At 35.0% G+C, this 18,268-nt stretch overlaps 1 protein-coding gene across 2 annotated transcripts in view; it reads left to right on the top strand.

Annotated features, from left to right (window-relative positions):
* DACH1 (dachshund family transcription factor 1) overlaps positions 1-13,769 on the top strand; it is a 436,009-nt gene extending 422,240 nt beyond the window's left edge. For both annotated transcript variants that reach the window (XM_045478718.1, XM_045478710.1), the window contains one exon: positions 10,997-13,769. In XM_045478718.1, the coding sequence (XP_045334674.1) occupies positions 10,997-11,034 (38 nt within the window). In that variant the 3' untranslated portion in view covers positions 11,035-13,769. The remainder of the gene's footprint in view (positions 1-10,996) is intronic.
* The last annotated feature ends 4,499 nt before the right edge of the window (positions 13,770-18,268 follow it).

Below are 18,268 nucleotides of genomic sequence, written 5' to 3'. Positions count from 1 at the left end.
TGTGTTCTCCTTTTATTTTGTTTTTCATAAACTTTAAAAAAATAAACTGTGCTTCAAACACAGCTAATCAGAACAGTACTTTCCTTATACCAACAAATGTACATTAGCATGCATAATCCTCGCTAACAGGTAATACAGTTAAGCAGACTTCATAAACTTCACAATTGTAAATTTACAATTAAAACATAATGGACCAATAGACCAGAATCCAGCTTATGTCCACACCCTCAGTCCAGTAGGTTTCATGAAACTGAATCTGGTGTTTGGGGGAACTCTATTAACAAAATCACTAAGTGTCGTCTTACTATCTAATACTTGAATAGGATTTCTCAAAAGCCTAGTTGTTAAGCAGAAAATATTTACTATGAGAATACTCTCTACATAATCAGTGAAATAGTATATGTGGAAAGTGGAGAGTGTATATCCTCAATGAGTTATTAACAAATAGCTGGTATCGGTGAAGTATTAAAACTTTGTATCATTTAGACAAACTATCTTATTTATTTAACTTGTATTTGAAAGGAAACCATACTTTGAGAAAAATTTTAAAAAACTATTAAAACTCTCATATGTCCTTTACCAAGATTCATCTATTGTTAATACTTTGTCTCATGTGCTTTATAATTATTTCTATTTGTATAGTATTTTCTGAAGGATTTGAGAATAAGTTGTAAACATCGTGGCCCTTTACCTACTATATTTACCCATACATAAGAAGTATTTACTAAAAATAAGGGTGTTCTCTTATACATAAACACAGTATAATTATCATCTCAGTGAATACTTCATTGACACATTACTCTTATTTGATCTGATGTTGGAATTGTAATTTTGTGCTTTGACCCAGTCATGTCCTTTATAGCATTTTTACAGCATTACTGAATCCAAGTTAGTATCACATATTCTATTTAGTTGTTATTTCCTCTTTAGTCTCCTTGATCTTGAGCTCTTCCTTGGACTTTAAAAAATTTATAAAATTGACATTTGGAAGAATACAGTCTTAATAGAATGTTTATCATTTTCATCTGATAGTTCCTCATGAGTAGGCTCAGCTTATATATTCTAAGCCAATATACCACCCATATGAGACTGTATTTTTCTCAAGGTATGCATTCAGGGGCATATGATCTTCCCCTCATTTTGTGATCTTAATTTGATAGTTCTCTCCAGATTCCAGGCAATGTTCAAGTTACTAGAAATACACAACATCATATGGTATGTTATCTGTTATTAAGGATATTATAGGCAGAGTTTAATCAATTTCTCTAGGATAATGAAGCTTTTTTAAAAATTTTTTTAGAAAAAGTTTATTTATTTTGAAAGAAAGAGAAAGGGTGCAAGAGTGAGAGGGAGGGAGGGAGAGAGAATCCCAAGCAGTCCCCACACTGTCAGCGCAGAGGCCGACATAAGGCTTGAACCCATGGACCATGAGGCTTGAACTCACGAACTCTACGATCTTGACCTGAGCCAAAATCAGGGGTCTGACACATAACTACCTGAGCCACCCGAGTGCCCCTAGGATAGTGAAGTTTTTTAAGTGTTGGCATAGTAAAAGCAACTTGAGGGGACAAGTTTGAATCCTATGACTCACAGTTGTAACAACACTTAGGTTCTAGTAATACAATATATGGGATCCAAACCCTCTCCATGAGTATAGACTGATTATTCATGGTTAAAACATTTTGTCAGAGGGATGATTTCTTAACATTAAGTACAGAATGGCCTGTTCCCTGTTGCATAGATAAGCAGCAGACAATTGATGATGATTTTTTAATCAATTTTGTTTGGTTGTGGTCATGGAGGTATGGTTTTAAGAACATTGAGCTCCTACATAGATATCAGTTAATGGAACCACAGGGTCCAGATTTCTACCCCACTGGGGAAGATTCTTGAGTTGCAGAATAAAAGACCTTTAGCATCCAGTAAAGCAGCATTATCTTAATCTCTGATAACAAATTCTTCTTTGTCCACAGAGAGCATCAACATCATCATTGAGCCTAAAATTCAGGCAGAGCCTATTCTTTAAGATACAGACAGCAAGAATGTCACTTCTCAAAGGAAATGAAATATTTTAAGCTGATCTAGCCATTTGGGAAAGTATTTTGCCTAGGGCTGGAGTTGACTAAATAACTTCAAGCCAGCGGAGATTAACCATAGTTATCTGTAGATCTTCAGATGCCTTCCCTGCATATTTTCAGCCCAGCTTTCATTACTGGTTTGTCTATTTAGCATCCTATTTAGAAAGGATGTTGTGAGTAGACCAGCTTGCCCAATGATGATCCTTTCTAGCCACACAAAACCTACAGTTCAGTTCCACCTGCTTCAAGTTGTTGAATTGCCAAAGTTTGGGTCCCTCCTTGATTCTTGTGCTTACCTAAAGTCTGATACAAAATTCCTTCACAAGGAATGGACAGAGTTTCCCTTTTATTATCTTTGACTAAAGCTTAGTTACCTTTCAATCTATATATTATAGCTTTAGATGATCTTCTAAGAACATGTTTTAAACTAGACTGTGGTCTGTCATTTACTTTCTTCTTTGAAGGAAGCTGAGAAATATATAAAAGCAGTTTTTGATTGTACTTTTTTGTCATTTTTTAAAATGTTTATTTTTGAGAGAGGGGGAGAGAGAAAGAGAAGGGGCATAGAGAAAGGGAGGAAGAGGTTCCAAAACGGGCTTCGTGCTGAGAGCAGAGAGCGCAGTGTGGGGCTGGAACTCAGGAACTCTGAGATCATGACCTGAGCCGAATCCAGAAGCGTAACCAACTGAGCCACACAGGCGCCCCTTGTCATCACTATTAACTACAATCAAGAGCTTTACTTCATACTAGCCTAGTAATAAACATGATATTATCTGCTCTGATTTCTAATGAGCTGGGCCATATTGTTTCTTTAGGTAGCATATTACCTACAGCTTGTACTAGTATATTTGGCTTGTATAGACATAATACACTTGTTGCAGTGCTCTTGTATACACAGCCGATGCCCACTCTCTAGAATAGCACTAGGTACTTATGCAGAAAACATTCCAAAAGGATCTGGGGTCTAGTTCTCTCTCACTTTGACCCAACTCTGTGGGCCTCACGTTATGCAGCCATAACCCCGAGTTACATAAAATTCAAAATCTGTTGTAAATTTTTCAGTTTTTACTCTTTAATTATATTTGAACACAACCTTCAATATAACTTCTGGAAATTTCTTGGACCGTTAGTTAACTGCATTTCATGAGAAGAAATGATATTTACTCAGAATCCTCTCATAAAAGGGCCTCTGCTGAACATCAATCTCTCTTAAAATATTTCTCATGTAAATGTAGACTTTGTGTCTCTGCTTCTTTGCTTTAGCAGTCGCAGAATGTTCTTACTCTAAATATAAAGTTATAAAAAAAAAGCAAGAAACAATATTTTCTTTAATTAGCTTCTTCCTTTGGGGGTTTTAGAAGAGGGGTTATGACTTGACAAAGATCCTTCCCATCTGTTCCTGTTTGTTTGCTTTTATTTTGACTTCCTCTCGTTGTCTTATCAAATATCACATGAATCATTAACATTTGTTTTCATCACTTGTTTTGGTTTCTCTTACTTTGTATGATTAAGACATGATGTTGAGAGAGGCTCAGGGCTAATATTAACCTAGTAGTCTTTAAGTAAATATTAAAGTTTCTGGATACATGATCTTATATGTTTGCCTCTGTCATGTTAATATTTTCCTCAGCTCTGGAGTAGTGAGATATGTGTACATACAACTGTTTTGTGAAAGCAGCAAATTTTGTTAGATTACAGGTGTCTGGATATAAGTTTTGAAAAAAATAGATGCCATTTTTTTTTTTTTAAATTTTTTTTTCAACCTTTATTTATTTTTGGGACAGAGAGAGACAGAGCATGAATGGGGGAGGGGCAGAGAGAGAGGGAGACACAGAATCGGAAACAGGCTCCAGGCTCTGAGCCATCAGCCCAGAGCCCGACGCGGGGCTCGAACTCCCGGACCGCGAGATCGTGACCTGGCTGAAGTCGGACGCTTAACCGACTGCGCCACCCAGGCGCCCCTAGATGCCATTTTTAATAAAGCTACTTCCTAACAGGAAATGTAATTTATTAAGCCCTTTGTGCAAAAAAACATGTAAGAGATCCTTGTGGATATTTGCAAGGGAGTTCTATTCAAAACTAGAATATATATCTATTTGCACGTTATACAGTACCTTTCACTAGCAGACTCCCTTTTTCATACAATGAAAGAATTGGATTTCTGGTGTCACCCAACTAAGCAATTTGAAATTGTTCCAACTTGTATGCTATCTTCTAGTATAAAATCTTATTATATAATGCCGTTGTTATTGAACAAGTTTTGTTAGTTTTAAAAATAAATGATCAAGCTATTCGATACTCTAGTTTTAGAATATATGTAGAAATAAAGCAAAATTCTATGTCTGTCTATATGTAGTAGATATTTCCAATAACTACATATAATAATACCTGCAAAAGCATTATATCAAAACAGTAAAATTAATACATGAACACAAAACAAACCAAAATTGGAAATTTTGTGACAGATTCCCTATTTCTTCCTCAACCACAGCAAATAATACATTTAATGGTGTATACTATCTGCTTAATGATCTGATCTGATGGCTTCAACTTTACTATTAAAACCTGAGATCCATTTTTACGAGGAATTTTTAAAAATTTAACTCATTATCTATAGAGCTAAATCTTCATTGTAACGATAAATATCATACAAAACTTTACACCTGCAGTAAACTATTCTGTGATGTGGATAATTTCTTACACACCAAATTATAGCTGTAAGCATCAAATCACAATGAACTTTGGAACTATTAGGAATTTGTAATTTAAATCGTTTCATTCACTCCCTACTCCCCAATGCTCTTAATTAGAACAGACTTTTTAATTAAGTACTCCCATGCACAAAGTGTAGCTTGATGATTTTTCTGTCATATCAAACTCCCATACAAAAGCAAATAATCATAGTGTTAGAGGAGGATTTTTTTTTAAATCAAACCATCAGAATTCTAGTTCTTGTTTCAATTTATTCAGTTGAAATTCTGCACACCAAAAGAAAGACCCTGTCTTGGGGAATACAACGAGGAATAGATCCACAAGGCAGGAAGGCTGATGGTACTGAGATTCAATCTCTTACCTCTACAAGTCAGAGACATTGTATTTCCTCCAGTAGGGTCCAATTGCTTATTAAAGGGAAGCGACATAGTGGAATGGATGTGAAATTTGGATTCACACAAATATCAAATCACTACTTGCAAGCTCTGTGAAAATGTGCAAGAGACTTAAGTTTTTCAAGGTTAGTAGCCTACTTTTAAAAGGCACTGAGAAGACCTATTATGTTCAGTTGTTGGGAAGTTTAGAGTTAAAATCTGTAAGTGCCTTGAACACAAGTGCTCAGAAAATATTAACTATGCTAATAATAATCATCATTTCCTTTATTGCTAATTTAGGTGATCTTAAAGAAAAGCTCTCATCCATTCGAGATATCAAGGAATAATTGTTTGGTAAACCTGGTGCAGCATCAGGAAGAAACAGAAAACTATCTTTCCGTGGTCACCACGTGTAGAAATAGATAAATACAATATGAGAAAGGGTGGATAGGTGTGAGATTATCTAGTTAGAAGGTGAGTAGAATGCACAAAGGGCAGCCCTTAAAACAAAATATATGAATTAGACCTCTGAGTTTGCAGATCAAACCACACACCTCTGCATAACAAAGTCTTAGCTGTGGAAGTACTCCAGCAATCATAATGACCTTCATTTGGTAGCTCGTTTTTGTAGGGCCTTCTCTATGGCCCCGTGGCTTTGTGTGCTGTTTCAAGACTCAAGGAAGGGAAGTATTGAAACCATTATTATATAACATAAAACCATAGTCAGTTTGAATTATGGGCCCATATATCTTTCCTAGCACCCTTACGATTCTACTTTCACTCAGGTGGTTTGTTATCAAAAGCCTGAGATAGACCTGTGGTCCCATAATTCAGAGGCCTGTTGTTAGCTCTCTGGGTACATAACACATGGGGCTGTTTGCTGTGGATTGCAGACCAGTTTAACTTCTCTGGAACAATATAAAATTAGTTAAAACTTTTTTTTTTCCTTACAGACTTTGAATTATCTGTAAGTATGTTTCAATAAATGTGACAAAATCATAAAGTAGAACTGATTTGAAAGTTAAGCTTTGTAGTCAAAAGGAGAGTGAGTTACTCTTCAGGGTCTGTCTTTGCCTGGTGTATATCTGCTTCCAGTTAATTCTAAGGCAGATAATCTCTGAGGCCTACGTATTATTTAATCATGAAATGGCCTTAACTGTAGCAGGTGGGGTCTGTTTTATAGCTGGCATCTTTAATGCTTGATGCATTTGTCCATCTGTTAGGAACATTAGTCAAAAATGCAAGGAGTCATTTATTAAAAATGGAATTATAGTAGATCAGATACTGAGCACATAAATATAATGCATATAATTTTTATAAATGTATTTCGTATATGATCTATGGTAAAGATGCTTACAAAATAATTATTTCTTTTATACTTTTAAATGAATATAGTTTAATTTTAAAATTAATTTCAGGGGCGCCTGGGTGGCTCAGTCAGTTAAGTGCCTAACTCTTGATCTCAGCTCAGGTTATGATCTTACAGTCCTTTGGATCAAGCCCTACATCAGGCTCTGTGCTGACGGCGTGGAGCCTGCTTGGGATTCTCTCTCTCTCTCTCTCTCTCTCTGCCCCTCCTCATCTTGTGTCCATGCTTTCTCTCTCTCAAAATAAATAAATAAAATTAAAAAGAAAGTTTCAAAAAATAAAAATAAATAAAATTTGGTTTCAGATAGACTTTGAAATTTTTATCCTGGGGGCACCTGGCTGACTCAGTTGATAAAACATACACCTCTTGATCCTGGAGTCATACGTTCAAGCCCCACATGGGGCATGGAATCTACTTTAAAAAGATAAAAAAATAAGAAACAAATTTCTAGCATGCCAAAGATAATTATTTTTGTTATGTTAATATATTGATTCATTTCCCCAAAAGTTTAACATGTGGGATTGCTTTAAACTTTTAAGACAAGCATCATGCTGAACACTATCATTCTAATACTGATGGGAGTAATACTGATGGGCTGCTGCTTGTGTGGATCTCACCATGTAGTAGGCTCCCAAATGCAACTTCAAAGTGAGACAAGTATTATGGATTTAATTCCTAGGATGTTTGTACTGGAGAATAAATAGGAGCTCTCTGTTTAGAGAAGTTCCATAGAGGAGAGTAGGAAGGGAATCAGGGAAGGAGGAAGTACTTATCTTCTAGGTTTCTGAAAGGAAGAACAGGACTAAATACTCCCAACACAGCACAGAGCTTGGTGTGTCATAGAATGCACAGGAGAGTCACGGTCATGGAGTGAGGGGAGAATGGTAACAGATAAGATTAGAGAGGAAAATACTAGATATTTGAATTTGGAGGAAGTTGAGAATGTCTCTTGTCCAAATATCTAATGCCGGAATGCTAGGAAACATTGTTTTTTGTTTGTTTTGTTTTGTGTTTCCTTAAAGTAAGAATGGGAATGACACTCTCAACATAATTGACTACATACAGAAATGATGAGATAGCTAAAAGGAGAAAGTAGGGATAAAGTAATTAAAGGCTAAGAATTAGAAACTTTGGTAAAAATATTAGTACTCTGCTTTTTAGGTTGCTTCTGAATCCTCTATTGCTAGATTTTTATAAAACGTATGTTGCTTTATGTAGGAAAAAATCATTAGGATCAAAGTTATCTTTAAAAAGGTCCAATTGTGGGGCGCCTGGGTGGCTCAGTCAGTTAAGTGTCCGACTTCTTCTCAGGTCATGATCTCACAGTTTGTGAGTTCGAGCCCTGCATCAGGCTCTGTGCTGACAGCTCAGAGCCTGGAGCCTGCTTCGGATTCTGTGTCTCCTCCTCTCTCTGCCCCTCCCATGCTCATGCTCTGTGTCTCTCTGTTTCTCAATAGTAAATAAAAAAACTTAAAAAAAAAAATAAAAGTGTCCAATTGTTAGCCACATTGTACTAAGTATACGTAAGGCTGAAATTTTAGCTTATTTTATAATACCAAATATTCGGATTATTTACAAAGTAATTATTAGGAACTCCTGCTAAACTGAAACTAGAAAGTTACATATATATATAATGTGTATATAGATGGTATATTTATGTATGATGTAAGTGAGAAAATTAGTTTTGTCTCAGAGGTGGCTGTAATCAAGCCAAGCAAACAGAAGAAATCACACCATGTTCCATGCAAAAACAATAAATATTTTATAATCTGTTAATATAGTACTGTCATATCCTTACTTAGAAAGAAATTTTCATCAAAATGTTATGGTTTTGATATTGGTATTTGATTAATATTTGATTTAGGAAATTTCTATATTTGCTGTAATAGTGTAATAGCTACTTCTGAGTTATAGTAATATTTAGTATTAATGAAAGATTATCATTACAGGCCAGGAGGTAAAATGTTTTTAGACAGCATATCTAGGATGATTATCCAGCATAGTTTTGTATGCCTTTAAGTCATTGTTCAAAAATAGTGTTCAGTTGGATTAATAATATATTTGCATTGGTGAATCTCAGATTATATCATATATCCAAATGTGTATGCTACTTATGGGGAACAGACAGTCATTGTCATTATTATATGTTTCATATATTAAAGTTTGCTGATACATGATTATTGATTGAGTATTTAGAGACTTCCAAGTAAATATTGTTATTAAAGTTTAACTGGATTGATTTTACAGAGACAACCAATACTTGATACACCTTATTAGAAATTAGCAAATATGGGGTGTGGGGGGCGGTACCTGGGTGACTCAGTCAGTTTATGTGTCAACTCTTGATTTTGGTTCAGGTCATGATCTCATGGTTTGTGGGATTGAACCCCACTTCGGACTCAGTGCTGACAGCATGGCACCTGCTTGGGATTCACTTTCCCTCTCTCTCTGCCCCTCCCTGGCTTGCTTGGGTGTGAGTGCGCACGCATGCTCTCTCTCTCTTACTCTAAATAAATAAATAAATAATAGATAACTAACAAAAAAAAAAAATAGCCAGTATGAGAGTAATCTCACGGACATTCTTTTGCATGTTGCTGAAGGCAAATGGTGGATTTTATTTTATTTATTTTTTTAAACATTTTTTTTAACGTTTATTTATTTTTGAGACAGAGAGAGACAGAGCTTGAACGGGGGAGGGTCAGAGAGAGAGGGAGACACAGAATCCGAAACAGGCTCCGGACTCTGAGCTGTCAGCACAGAGCCCGACGCAGGGCTGGAACTCACGGACCGCAAGATCATGACCTGAGCCGAAGTCAGACGCTTAACCGACTGAGCCATGCAAATGGTGGATTTTAAATGATAATAGTATAATAAGTTAAATATGTATTTATATTTATATGATTTATTTATTTCAATATCTATTTTGTGTAAATCTCACAAAACCTGTCTCTGATTCATTCATTCACTCAACACATGTTTATTGAACATGTGCCAGGTTATTGGGATATATCAATGAACAAAACAGAGTCTGTGACATCTGAGAGGTACAACTGACAACTTAGGCTAAAATAAAACATAGTAGGACTGTAGAAATTTGGGCACACCAATATTTCTAAGTAAAAAACTATTTAACTTTGGTTTTAAGTTCCTTACTGATTACTATGTCTACTACAGGTCATGTGAGAGAATGCAATTAGCTTAGTGTTAAAGATGAGGATCTGCAAATATTTGGACTATATATTTCTATTTGCTGGATTTAGTGTAGGTGATTTCTGTTTCCTTATATTTCAGCTTTTGAAGTTATCAGTCATTTTGCAAACATTTACATGGCAATATGCATTTTTAAAAATGCTTGGAAAATTTTCTTTTCAGATTACCTTCTACTGTAGGTCTTAAAACTTGGAATTTAGATATATTTTCTATAAATACAGTGAAACTTTGGTTTGTGAGCATTATTCCTTTCGGAAACATAATCCAAAGCACTCGTATATCAAAGCGAATTTCAAGAACCTTTGCCTCATTTGTGATCATGTGACGTTCAGTGTCACATACTACTGGTATTGTAAGACATCACTCATTTATCAAGTTAAAATTTATTAGAAATGTTTGCTGGTCATGTAGAACACTTGCAGAACAGGTTACTCGCAATCCAAGGTTTCACTATATATCCAAAGTTTAGTCCACACCACAATGTTGGCAGTTTAGAGGGTGTTACAGTTGAGAAATGAGTTTACATTTTGGTTTTTTTTTTCCCCTCTGGATTTTTAATTTCCCGTTTCTTATTTTGCTTCATTCAAGTGTGTTTATTGAATGTGTCCAATATTTGACTTGCTTTTCTTTTTCACATGACTGTTGAGTTTCTCAGTTGGTAAAAGTTGAGTAATATATTTCTATCTTACCATTTAATTATTTGGTTAATTTCATTTCAAGGAGGAAAGACTATATACCTCATTGATAGTGATGAAATAACCTAGGTGGCTTTCATATAAATAGCAACAAATGTGCACAATTGTTACATTACATGGTATATTTAACAACACTGCTAAGGAGTATGATGGGAGCTTAGTTTTTCTTGATGGAGATACACCTGAGTGCATTCAGAGAGGCTTTGTTTCTGCAGGCTTGGAGGAAGTAATTGTCATTCAACAGAAATCAACTAGCTTTGCATATCAGTAACACCCCCCCCCCCCCACACACACACACTCTTATTTATTTTCTGAGTGCTCTGGAACTGATATCAGAATAGCAAATATATATTTATGAGAAACTCTGTATTCTTTTTGATCACATAAACTCCATGTAATTTCGAAATTAACATTGAGAATATGTAAAAAAATGTTACTTCCTAAACAAATGAAGATAGAATAAGATACACAAATTTTATAGCAGCCTACTTAGTTATTATATTCACATTTGTCTCCCAAATGTCATGTAATTAATTATTTTTTATTGTTCATTTTTAGATGGAAGACTGTATTTGAAAACTACTGTCATGTACTGAATCTTTCCTGTTGAAGAAATTCCATGTTATAGTAAAGAACTTTGCAGACATTCGTCATTTGAAAGTTCAGAAAAAATAAAGTCCTTTTACGGGAACTTCCTCAATTTTGTGTATTAATGTTCTTTAAAAGTTTAAGTATTCTACAAAGTTTCCTCCATTGATTTTCACCTGTGGTTCATACCAGAGACCTGAGAATGTTTGTAAATGTACAAGTATCAACTTCTTACAGTTAATAACTGCAACTTTGCTGCTGGACACTTGTATACTGAGTTAAAGACAGGTCTGAATAAGACCTAGCTTTGTTTTTTTTAATGGAATGAACCATTTTCTTCCTCTGAAAATTCTGTATCTGAGCACAAGAGACTCTTGTAGCAGTGGTCACCCAGACTTACAGAATTATGTCCTCCAGAAACCAGCAAGAACACTTGGAAATGAACTTGTAGGGGGCATAGAGGATTCCTAAAAAAACAAAAAACAAAAAACAAAACAAAACAAAAAAAACAAAAAAAAAACCAAAAAACACAAAAAAAATCAATAAATCAAAGAGTAATATTCTATTACATTTGATTTTAAACTAATTGTGGGTTTTCTCCTGAAGGTTTTTTTCACATATTCCAAAAGACCAACAAATGGATGTTGACAGCAACCCAGTGAAATAACATTTTGCATATCTGAAAAGAAGCATTGAATATAAGCCAAAAGGTTTCACTGAAGGTCTTTTTTCTTAAAAAAAAAAAAAATAAATGTAACATGTTTTCATTCCAAACTGGTAGTGGTATATAGAATTTAAAATAATAATGATGCTTCTTATTCAAACTGTTGGTCACATGTACAGTATATAAACATAAAACATACAAGGAAGGTATTATGTATGCAGTAGTATACTAGAGTTTAGGAAAATGAGAATTTTAGAAAATATGTTTTGTCACCCTGTTAGTCAGAAAGACATCTTTCTGGTTTTAACGCATGCAGGCATGTAAATATTTGTCTGGAGTCACAGTATTAATGAATGAGATCTTAAGCATCTGGTGACATCAGAACTCTGTGTCAGCCACTTTTATTTGTATATTGAACCCTAGTTAGTGCCCCAAACTGCACTATTGAGAATGGATTGTGGCTGAACAGTAAATCAAAACACCAGAAATATTTTTATATGTTAATGTCATATTATGTTAATGTTGCTGAAAAACAAAACCTAACAAACCCTTGATGTATCAGTCCAATACCATGTAGCGCTGAGTGATAAAGTTAAAATGTGTTGTGCTTCCCCCCCTGGTCAGAGGGAAGGGTGCCTATGTGTTATTTTCACTGTCTTTTTGAAAGTTACAGTATGTGTTTTCACTTTTGTGCAGATAACTGGAAGTAAAGCTGCAAACAGTGCTTATTACCCACTGAAGTTACCTTCTCTTTGTTTTTACTAATCTGGAGTTACACCTTTAAAGACTGATATTACGAATCAGTACAGTCACTGTACATTTTATGATTTTGCTGTCATCTTAAGATTTTATGATCATAACATTATTTATTACCATAAATAGCAAAATCCTAAATGTCCAAGAAAGCTAGCTTAAAAATGTTTAAAGATAGTTCCAATTCGGTATTAATTATTCGGTTAAGAAAAATTAACACCGTAGATACTCTGGCACTAAGCTTCTATAGTTTTTAGGTCTTCCTTGCAATACTGGAACATATTTCTTTTGTGTAGTTCACTATTAACCAGCTGAGTCCATTTTTTAATACAATAATAAAGTTATGTATACAGTTCCTATTTTAGCTTGCTTGAAAGGGAGCAATATTTTTATTTAAAATACTGTTAGTAAATGCTTTGTAGAAACTTGGTTTCCTATGCATAGTTCTTCCATAACCATCTTTTGTTGTTTGAGCACAAGAGATTCTATTCCTTGTTGTCTGTATTTCTTGCTTTTCCCTGGATGCAGTCTTTAAAGGATTACAACACTTAAAATTGGAGGGACTTGTGGCAAGCTTTTGAATCATACATTTTTTAAAAGATTTTTTAAAAAGCCTACAACTGAACCTAAGTAGTAGAATCAGCCATTGCTCTGCTCCTTGCATAGAGTCACCTGTTAAGTAGGTTAAATAGTTTTAAAATGCATACTTTCAAGACCTTTGAGAATGCTTTAGTGTTTGGTTTGATATAAGAGGAATTTTAGCAAGGATTAAAGAAAGAAGCTACAGCTATATGTTAAGAGAAAATCTTACTAACATGTTGTAAATATTACAATTCACGAAATGTTATTTTAAGTCTGTAACTTAAGTTTTTTTTTTCCTTTTTTAGTTATACAGGTTGGTTTGAAATTTGTTTGTTTTGGGTTTTTTTTCGTATAAACAAGTAAAATTGTGCCCATTTTATGGTTTCCATGCTTTTGTAATCCTAAAAATATTAATGTCTAGTTGTTCTATATTATAACCACATTTGCGCTCTATGCAAGCCCTTGGAACAGAACATACTCACCTTCATGTAGGACCTATGAAAATTGTCTATTTTTATCTATATATTTAAAGTTTTCTAAAAATGATAAAAGGTTATTACGAATTTTGTTGTACAAAATCTGTACAAAAATCTGTTTTTACATCATAATGCAAGAATTGGAAATTTTTCTATGGTAGCCTAGTTCTTTGAGCCTGGTTTCAATGTGAGAACCACGTTTACTGTTATTGTATTTAATTTTCTTTTTTCTTTTCAACAATCTCCTAATAAAACTGTCTGAAATCTCCCTGTGACTTTATTTACAGTTCGTCTTTATTAAATTTTGTGAAATGCATAGCATTGAAGGAATATTTACTTTCTAATGGGAGGCATCTAAAAACAACATAAGTCAGCTCTTTGCAATGCGAGGGGAACAATGCTCAATGATTTTATTTAACATGCAACTGCTTCTATCTCTAATATGAATTACTGTGGTGAAAAACATCATAAAAGCACACTCTGTAGTTATTGTTTAACAAGCAGATTTTCCATATTTTGTTTCTTGCCAGCTAAGCAAACTGCCCACATATACATGATTTATTTATGTACATTTCTCAGTTTATGAAGCTGTTATTTGTACCCTTTTCCTTTATATTCTTATATTCCCATGATTCTTATTTCACAAAGCTTTGTGCTGAATAATGTAAAGTAGACATGTTGATGGAACAAAATATATTATTCCCATATCTATGAGAGTGTAGATTTGTAACTCTAACTTAGTGTTTTGCTTTCGATCTCTATCATTGGAAAAAAATGTCTTTAAAAACTTTGAAGTTCCAATATCGTTTAATAATATATACACATTTTCATCAATCCAAAATGCTGCATTTGAAGAAATATTGGGTTACTATCTCTGTTAATATTCTAAACATTCCCAAGAGAATGGAAAATGGATTTTTTTCTGTCAAAAGAAATCATTTCACTGAATTAACAAAACATGATTTTTCCCTAATAAAAGCTTAAAATGTTTATGTGACCATTACAAACACATTTTTGTCTTCTGTCTTCATATGTTTGTGCCAGTAAGACTTGTACTAGAGCATCAAACAGTCTTTGGATGTCAGTGGAATTGGGTAATGATTTAAGGTTTTTCCCATGTGTTCTCATTGGGACTAGCAAATTTACAATATGAACAACAACTATTACTAGAAGAGAGTAAATTACAAATACAAGGTGTGTGGATTGCATTTTTACAATATGGGAAGTAGAGATGTTAATCGAATTCAAACGTTATTGTAAATGGCATTGTAAAAACTATCACTTCTCCTCATGTGTAGGCTTGGTGCTAAAATTTATCTTTAATATGTACAAGTGGTATATAAAAGCTGAACGGATCCTCATCTATTCATTTAAACAGATTCATTAATAAAGTCTCTATTCTGCACAAAGCACTGTGCTAGATGTAATGACTGAAGTGAAAAACTCAGCTGTTGTCCCAGAGGAGCTTGTAATTTTTTTAGAATAAGAAATTTTACTTTCAGCAAGAAAAGATTCATTGAGCCTCTTCTAATGTGTTGTGGACATGGAACAGGTATTAAGAGGGTTCCGACTTAGACACCTTCCCTCGAAGTGGTGACAGTGACCCAACTTACACATTCATCTAGAGAATAACTCATGTTTTGTGAGTCAAACAACATTTTGTGTAGGGATTGAGAAAAGGGATGGATGCATTTTCCTCTAGGTAAAATATGATACCAGGTATTCTTTTCATGTTATGTTTCATTTATTTCAATCAGATTACTTGTCTTACCAATGCTCGCCAACTTTATTTTTAAGGTAAGTAGCCTGTTTAATCACAAAATAAGTTATTATCAACAATAAATTCCTACTATGTTGGGACTTTTGAGTATTAGTTATAATATCCAATTTTTATGACCTAGCATCTATATATCTTGGGTAAAATGGCCTGCATTGATTCAAACACAGAGCATAAATGTTTAAATGCCAAATGAGTCCATTGGGCAATGAGTGACATTTGTAGTGGCAGCATCATTTGTATTTATAGGTTATAATGAGCAGGAGGTTTTGAACTGAACCATCGAATCAGGACTCCTTCGGTTGGAGTAACAAAAATTGATTCCTGCAGGGTTCCTCTACTACTCTCACCCCTGTGGTTCTCCTAGTGACTGTTTTCTTCTTCTCATTGCAGACATATTTTGTTTCTCTTGTTCACTTCTTGACTCCTCCTGTTATTCAGGAGCATAAGACCTAACCCACCGAAGTGAGCCAACCCTTTTCTTTCTCTTATCCTAAGTCAGATTCCCTGAGAATTTTGATTGCCTCAAGTCAGAGCACATGCAAGTAAGGTATCTTGGCAGTACATTAGATGCACCTAGGGAATTTTAGAAATACTTTGTCTAATTAAGTTTGAATCTCTGTGGGTTGGTGCTAAGACATCGGTAGTTTTAAGTTCCTCGGGTGATTCAGTATTTTTAAGTTCCTAAGGTTGAGAACCACTGTCTGAGAGGGTGGTAAATATCACAGTATAGAAAATGGCTAGTAAGCCTTCTGTGGGGACAGGGACATAGTTGGGGATGGGTGGAGGGCATTATAAGCTATACAGACGCTACAGAAGCCAACCAAAAGTTCTATGAAATCATTCAAATTACATAAAATCTGTAAAGTATTTAACACATATTTTTAAAAGTAGTGTTAGCATTATGAACTTAATTCTGAATATGAATTTGCAATCCCAGTAAGGTACAATAGAAGTCACATTTTTTTTCTAAATAAAATTATCGATTAATCTGACCACAAAGCTGCACAGTGAAGTAAAAATTCTATTTCAATTATTATTGAGGCTTCCTCCATCTGAATGTCCTCAGTCCAGACATTCTCCTCAGTCCATGCCATTTGGAGAAAATGCTCAGGTTTTCATGCCTGAGATCCAGCCTTCAAGAAACAGCTCTAACCCCTTCTCTTTGGAGGACCTCCAGGTCTGCGGAAGCAAAAATCGTAACACACTTTGGTGTGATTCTAGATGTAGGAAAAGAAAATATTTAAGACAATTACATTGTAGCTGGGGAAGTGTATAGTGTGTGAGAGGATGTAACGTGTATCATGTTTTAAAAAGACATGATAGATCTGGTATTCCTGGGTGGCTCATTCGGTTAAGCATCCGACGTTGGCTCAGGTTATTATCTCACAGTTCGTGGGTTTGAGCCCCACATTGGGCTCTGTGCTGACAGCTCAGAGCCTGGAGCCTGCTTCGGATTCTATGTCTCCCTCTCTCTCTGCCCTGCCCCCACTCACCCTCTGTCTCTCCCTGTTTCTCAAAAATGAATAAACATTAAGGAAAATTAAAAAAACAAAAACAAAAACAAAAAACACAGTAGACAAACCAAAATGGAATCCAATGCTGTAAGTAAAGTTAGCTCCCAGAAAGACAGTAAATATTTTTTGATAATTCATCCAGTGTCTTAAGCTATGTTGCTACTTGTTTTGAACCCTGTCTTGGCTGCTCTTTCAACAATGCTAATTGTGAGTGTTGTCTACTACATTAGGCAACAGATAAAGATAAGTTGATTGATACATCTCCAGTGCTATGAATCTCTACTTTCTATTTATTGCATGTATCCACATCCAAGAATGTATTTCAATGTGATATTTCCAAAAACAAAGACTAGACTTATTAGAAATTACTAAAATTTATTTGTTTTAAATAGTATTGTTGGCTTCTATCCCAAGTGTGAGAGCTGGGAGGAGGAGATGTTGATACTAGTCAGCCCTTTTCTTACTAACTCACCTTATTACATTTACAAAGAAAAAGTGGCTCGCATTGAGCTGGGTCTTTCATTTAAATCTATTGGGAAGTCATATGCCTGGATTTATGTATGGTGAATGGTTTTTAGCTCCTTCCATTAATAGATATTGGTGCTTTTTACTTTCTGCTTTATGTGTGATTTTCTTTTCCCACCAATAGCCACTGTGAAACAACAATCATTAGATACCAGGGCCCATATGAAGACGGGCAAGTTCTTGGGAAATGGAGTTTTCTGCAATTTAGAACAGAACTGAGCAAGAATGGAGAATCTGATCAAAGAGTAAACAGGCAAATGCTTTAAAAGCACGAAGTATTTTTAAGGAAGGAAGGTCAGGGGCATGGGGAAGGATGTACAAAGTTCTTAACAGTCTAAAATGAAAGATAATTTAGCATCTAGATTTGACAAGTATTTACCACTGACTATCTGAGAGTTTGAGGGACACGGCCCCATCCCTAGGGATTTTCCTGCATTTTCCTTGATGCAGCCAAACGCACATGTATTTTGGCAAGCCAGGAGTCCTTTACTGAGTTTTCAGTGTTAGGCCCAGCTATCTTCTGCTCATTCTTGCATCTTTTTTTCATAGTAAACACCTAGGTATTCTTTTTCCCCAAACAACTCCAGGAATGTTGGAACAGTGCCCTGAAAGCAGCAAACTCTCTCTGTACCTTTGTCAGAGCAGTAAGCCAAACACACATTCCTACCATGTGAAATTCAAGCCTGAGATAGACACTGGCCCTTTGTGTCCAATAACCGTTAATGGACAAATATCAGGTCCTCTGAGTGGTCCCACTGTAGTTTCTTTCCTAGACTTCAGATGAGAGACAGACACATGTCACCTCTCTTGGGTGACTTGGGAGAATCTTGGACCTGAAATAATCCACAGCCCTCACCAACAGCTATCTTCTTACATCAATTTTTTACCCCATAATTTAAACCTGTTTTGTAATCTGGAGATGGATGGACAGCTGAGGTAACAGAATTA

Source organism: Leopardus geoffroyi, chromosome A1 (assembly GCF_018350155.1).
Source record: "Leopardus geoffroyi isolate Oge1 chromosome A1, O.geoffroyi_Oge1_pat1.0, whole genome shotgun sequence".
Classification (NCBI taxonomy): Eukaryota; Metazoa; Chordata; class Mammalia; order Carnivora; family Felidae; genus Leopardus; species Leopardus geoffroyi.
Note: the sequence above shows the minus strand (reverse complement) of the source record. Positions and strands in the feature narration are given on the sequence as shown.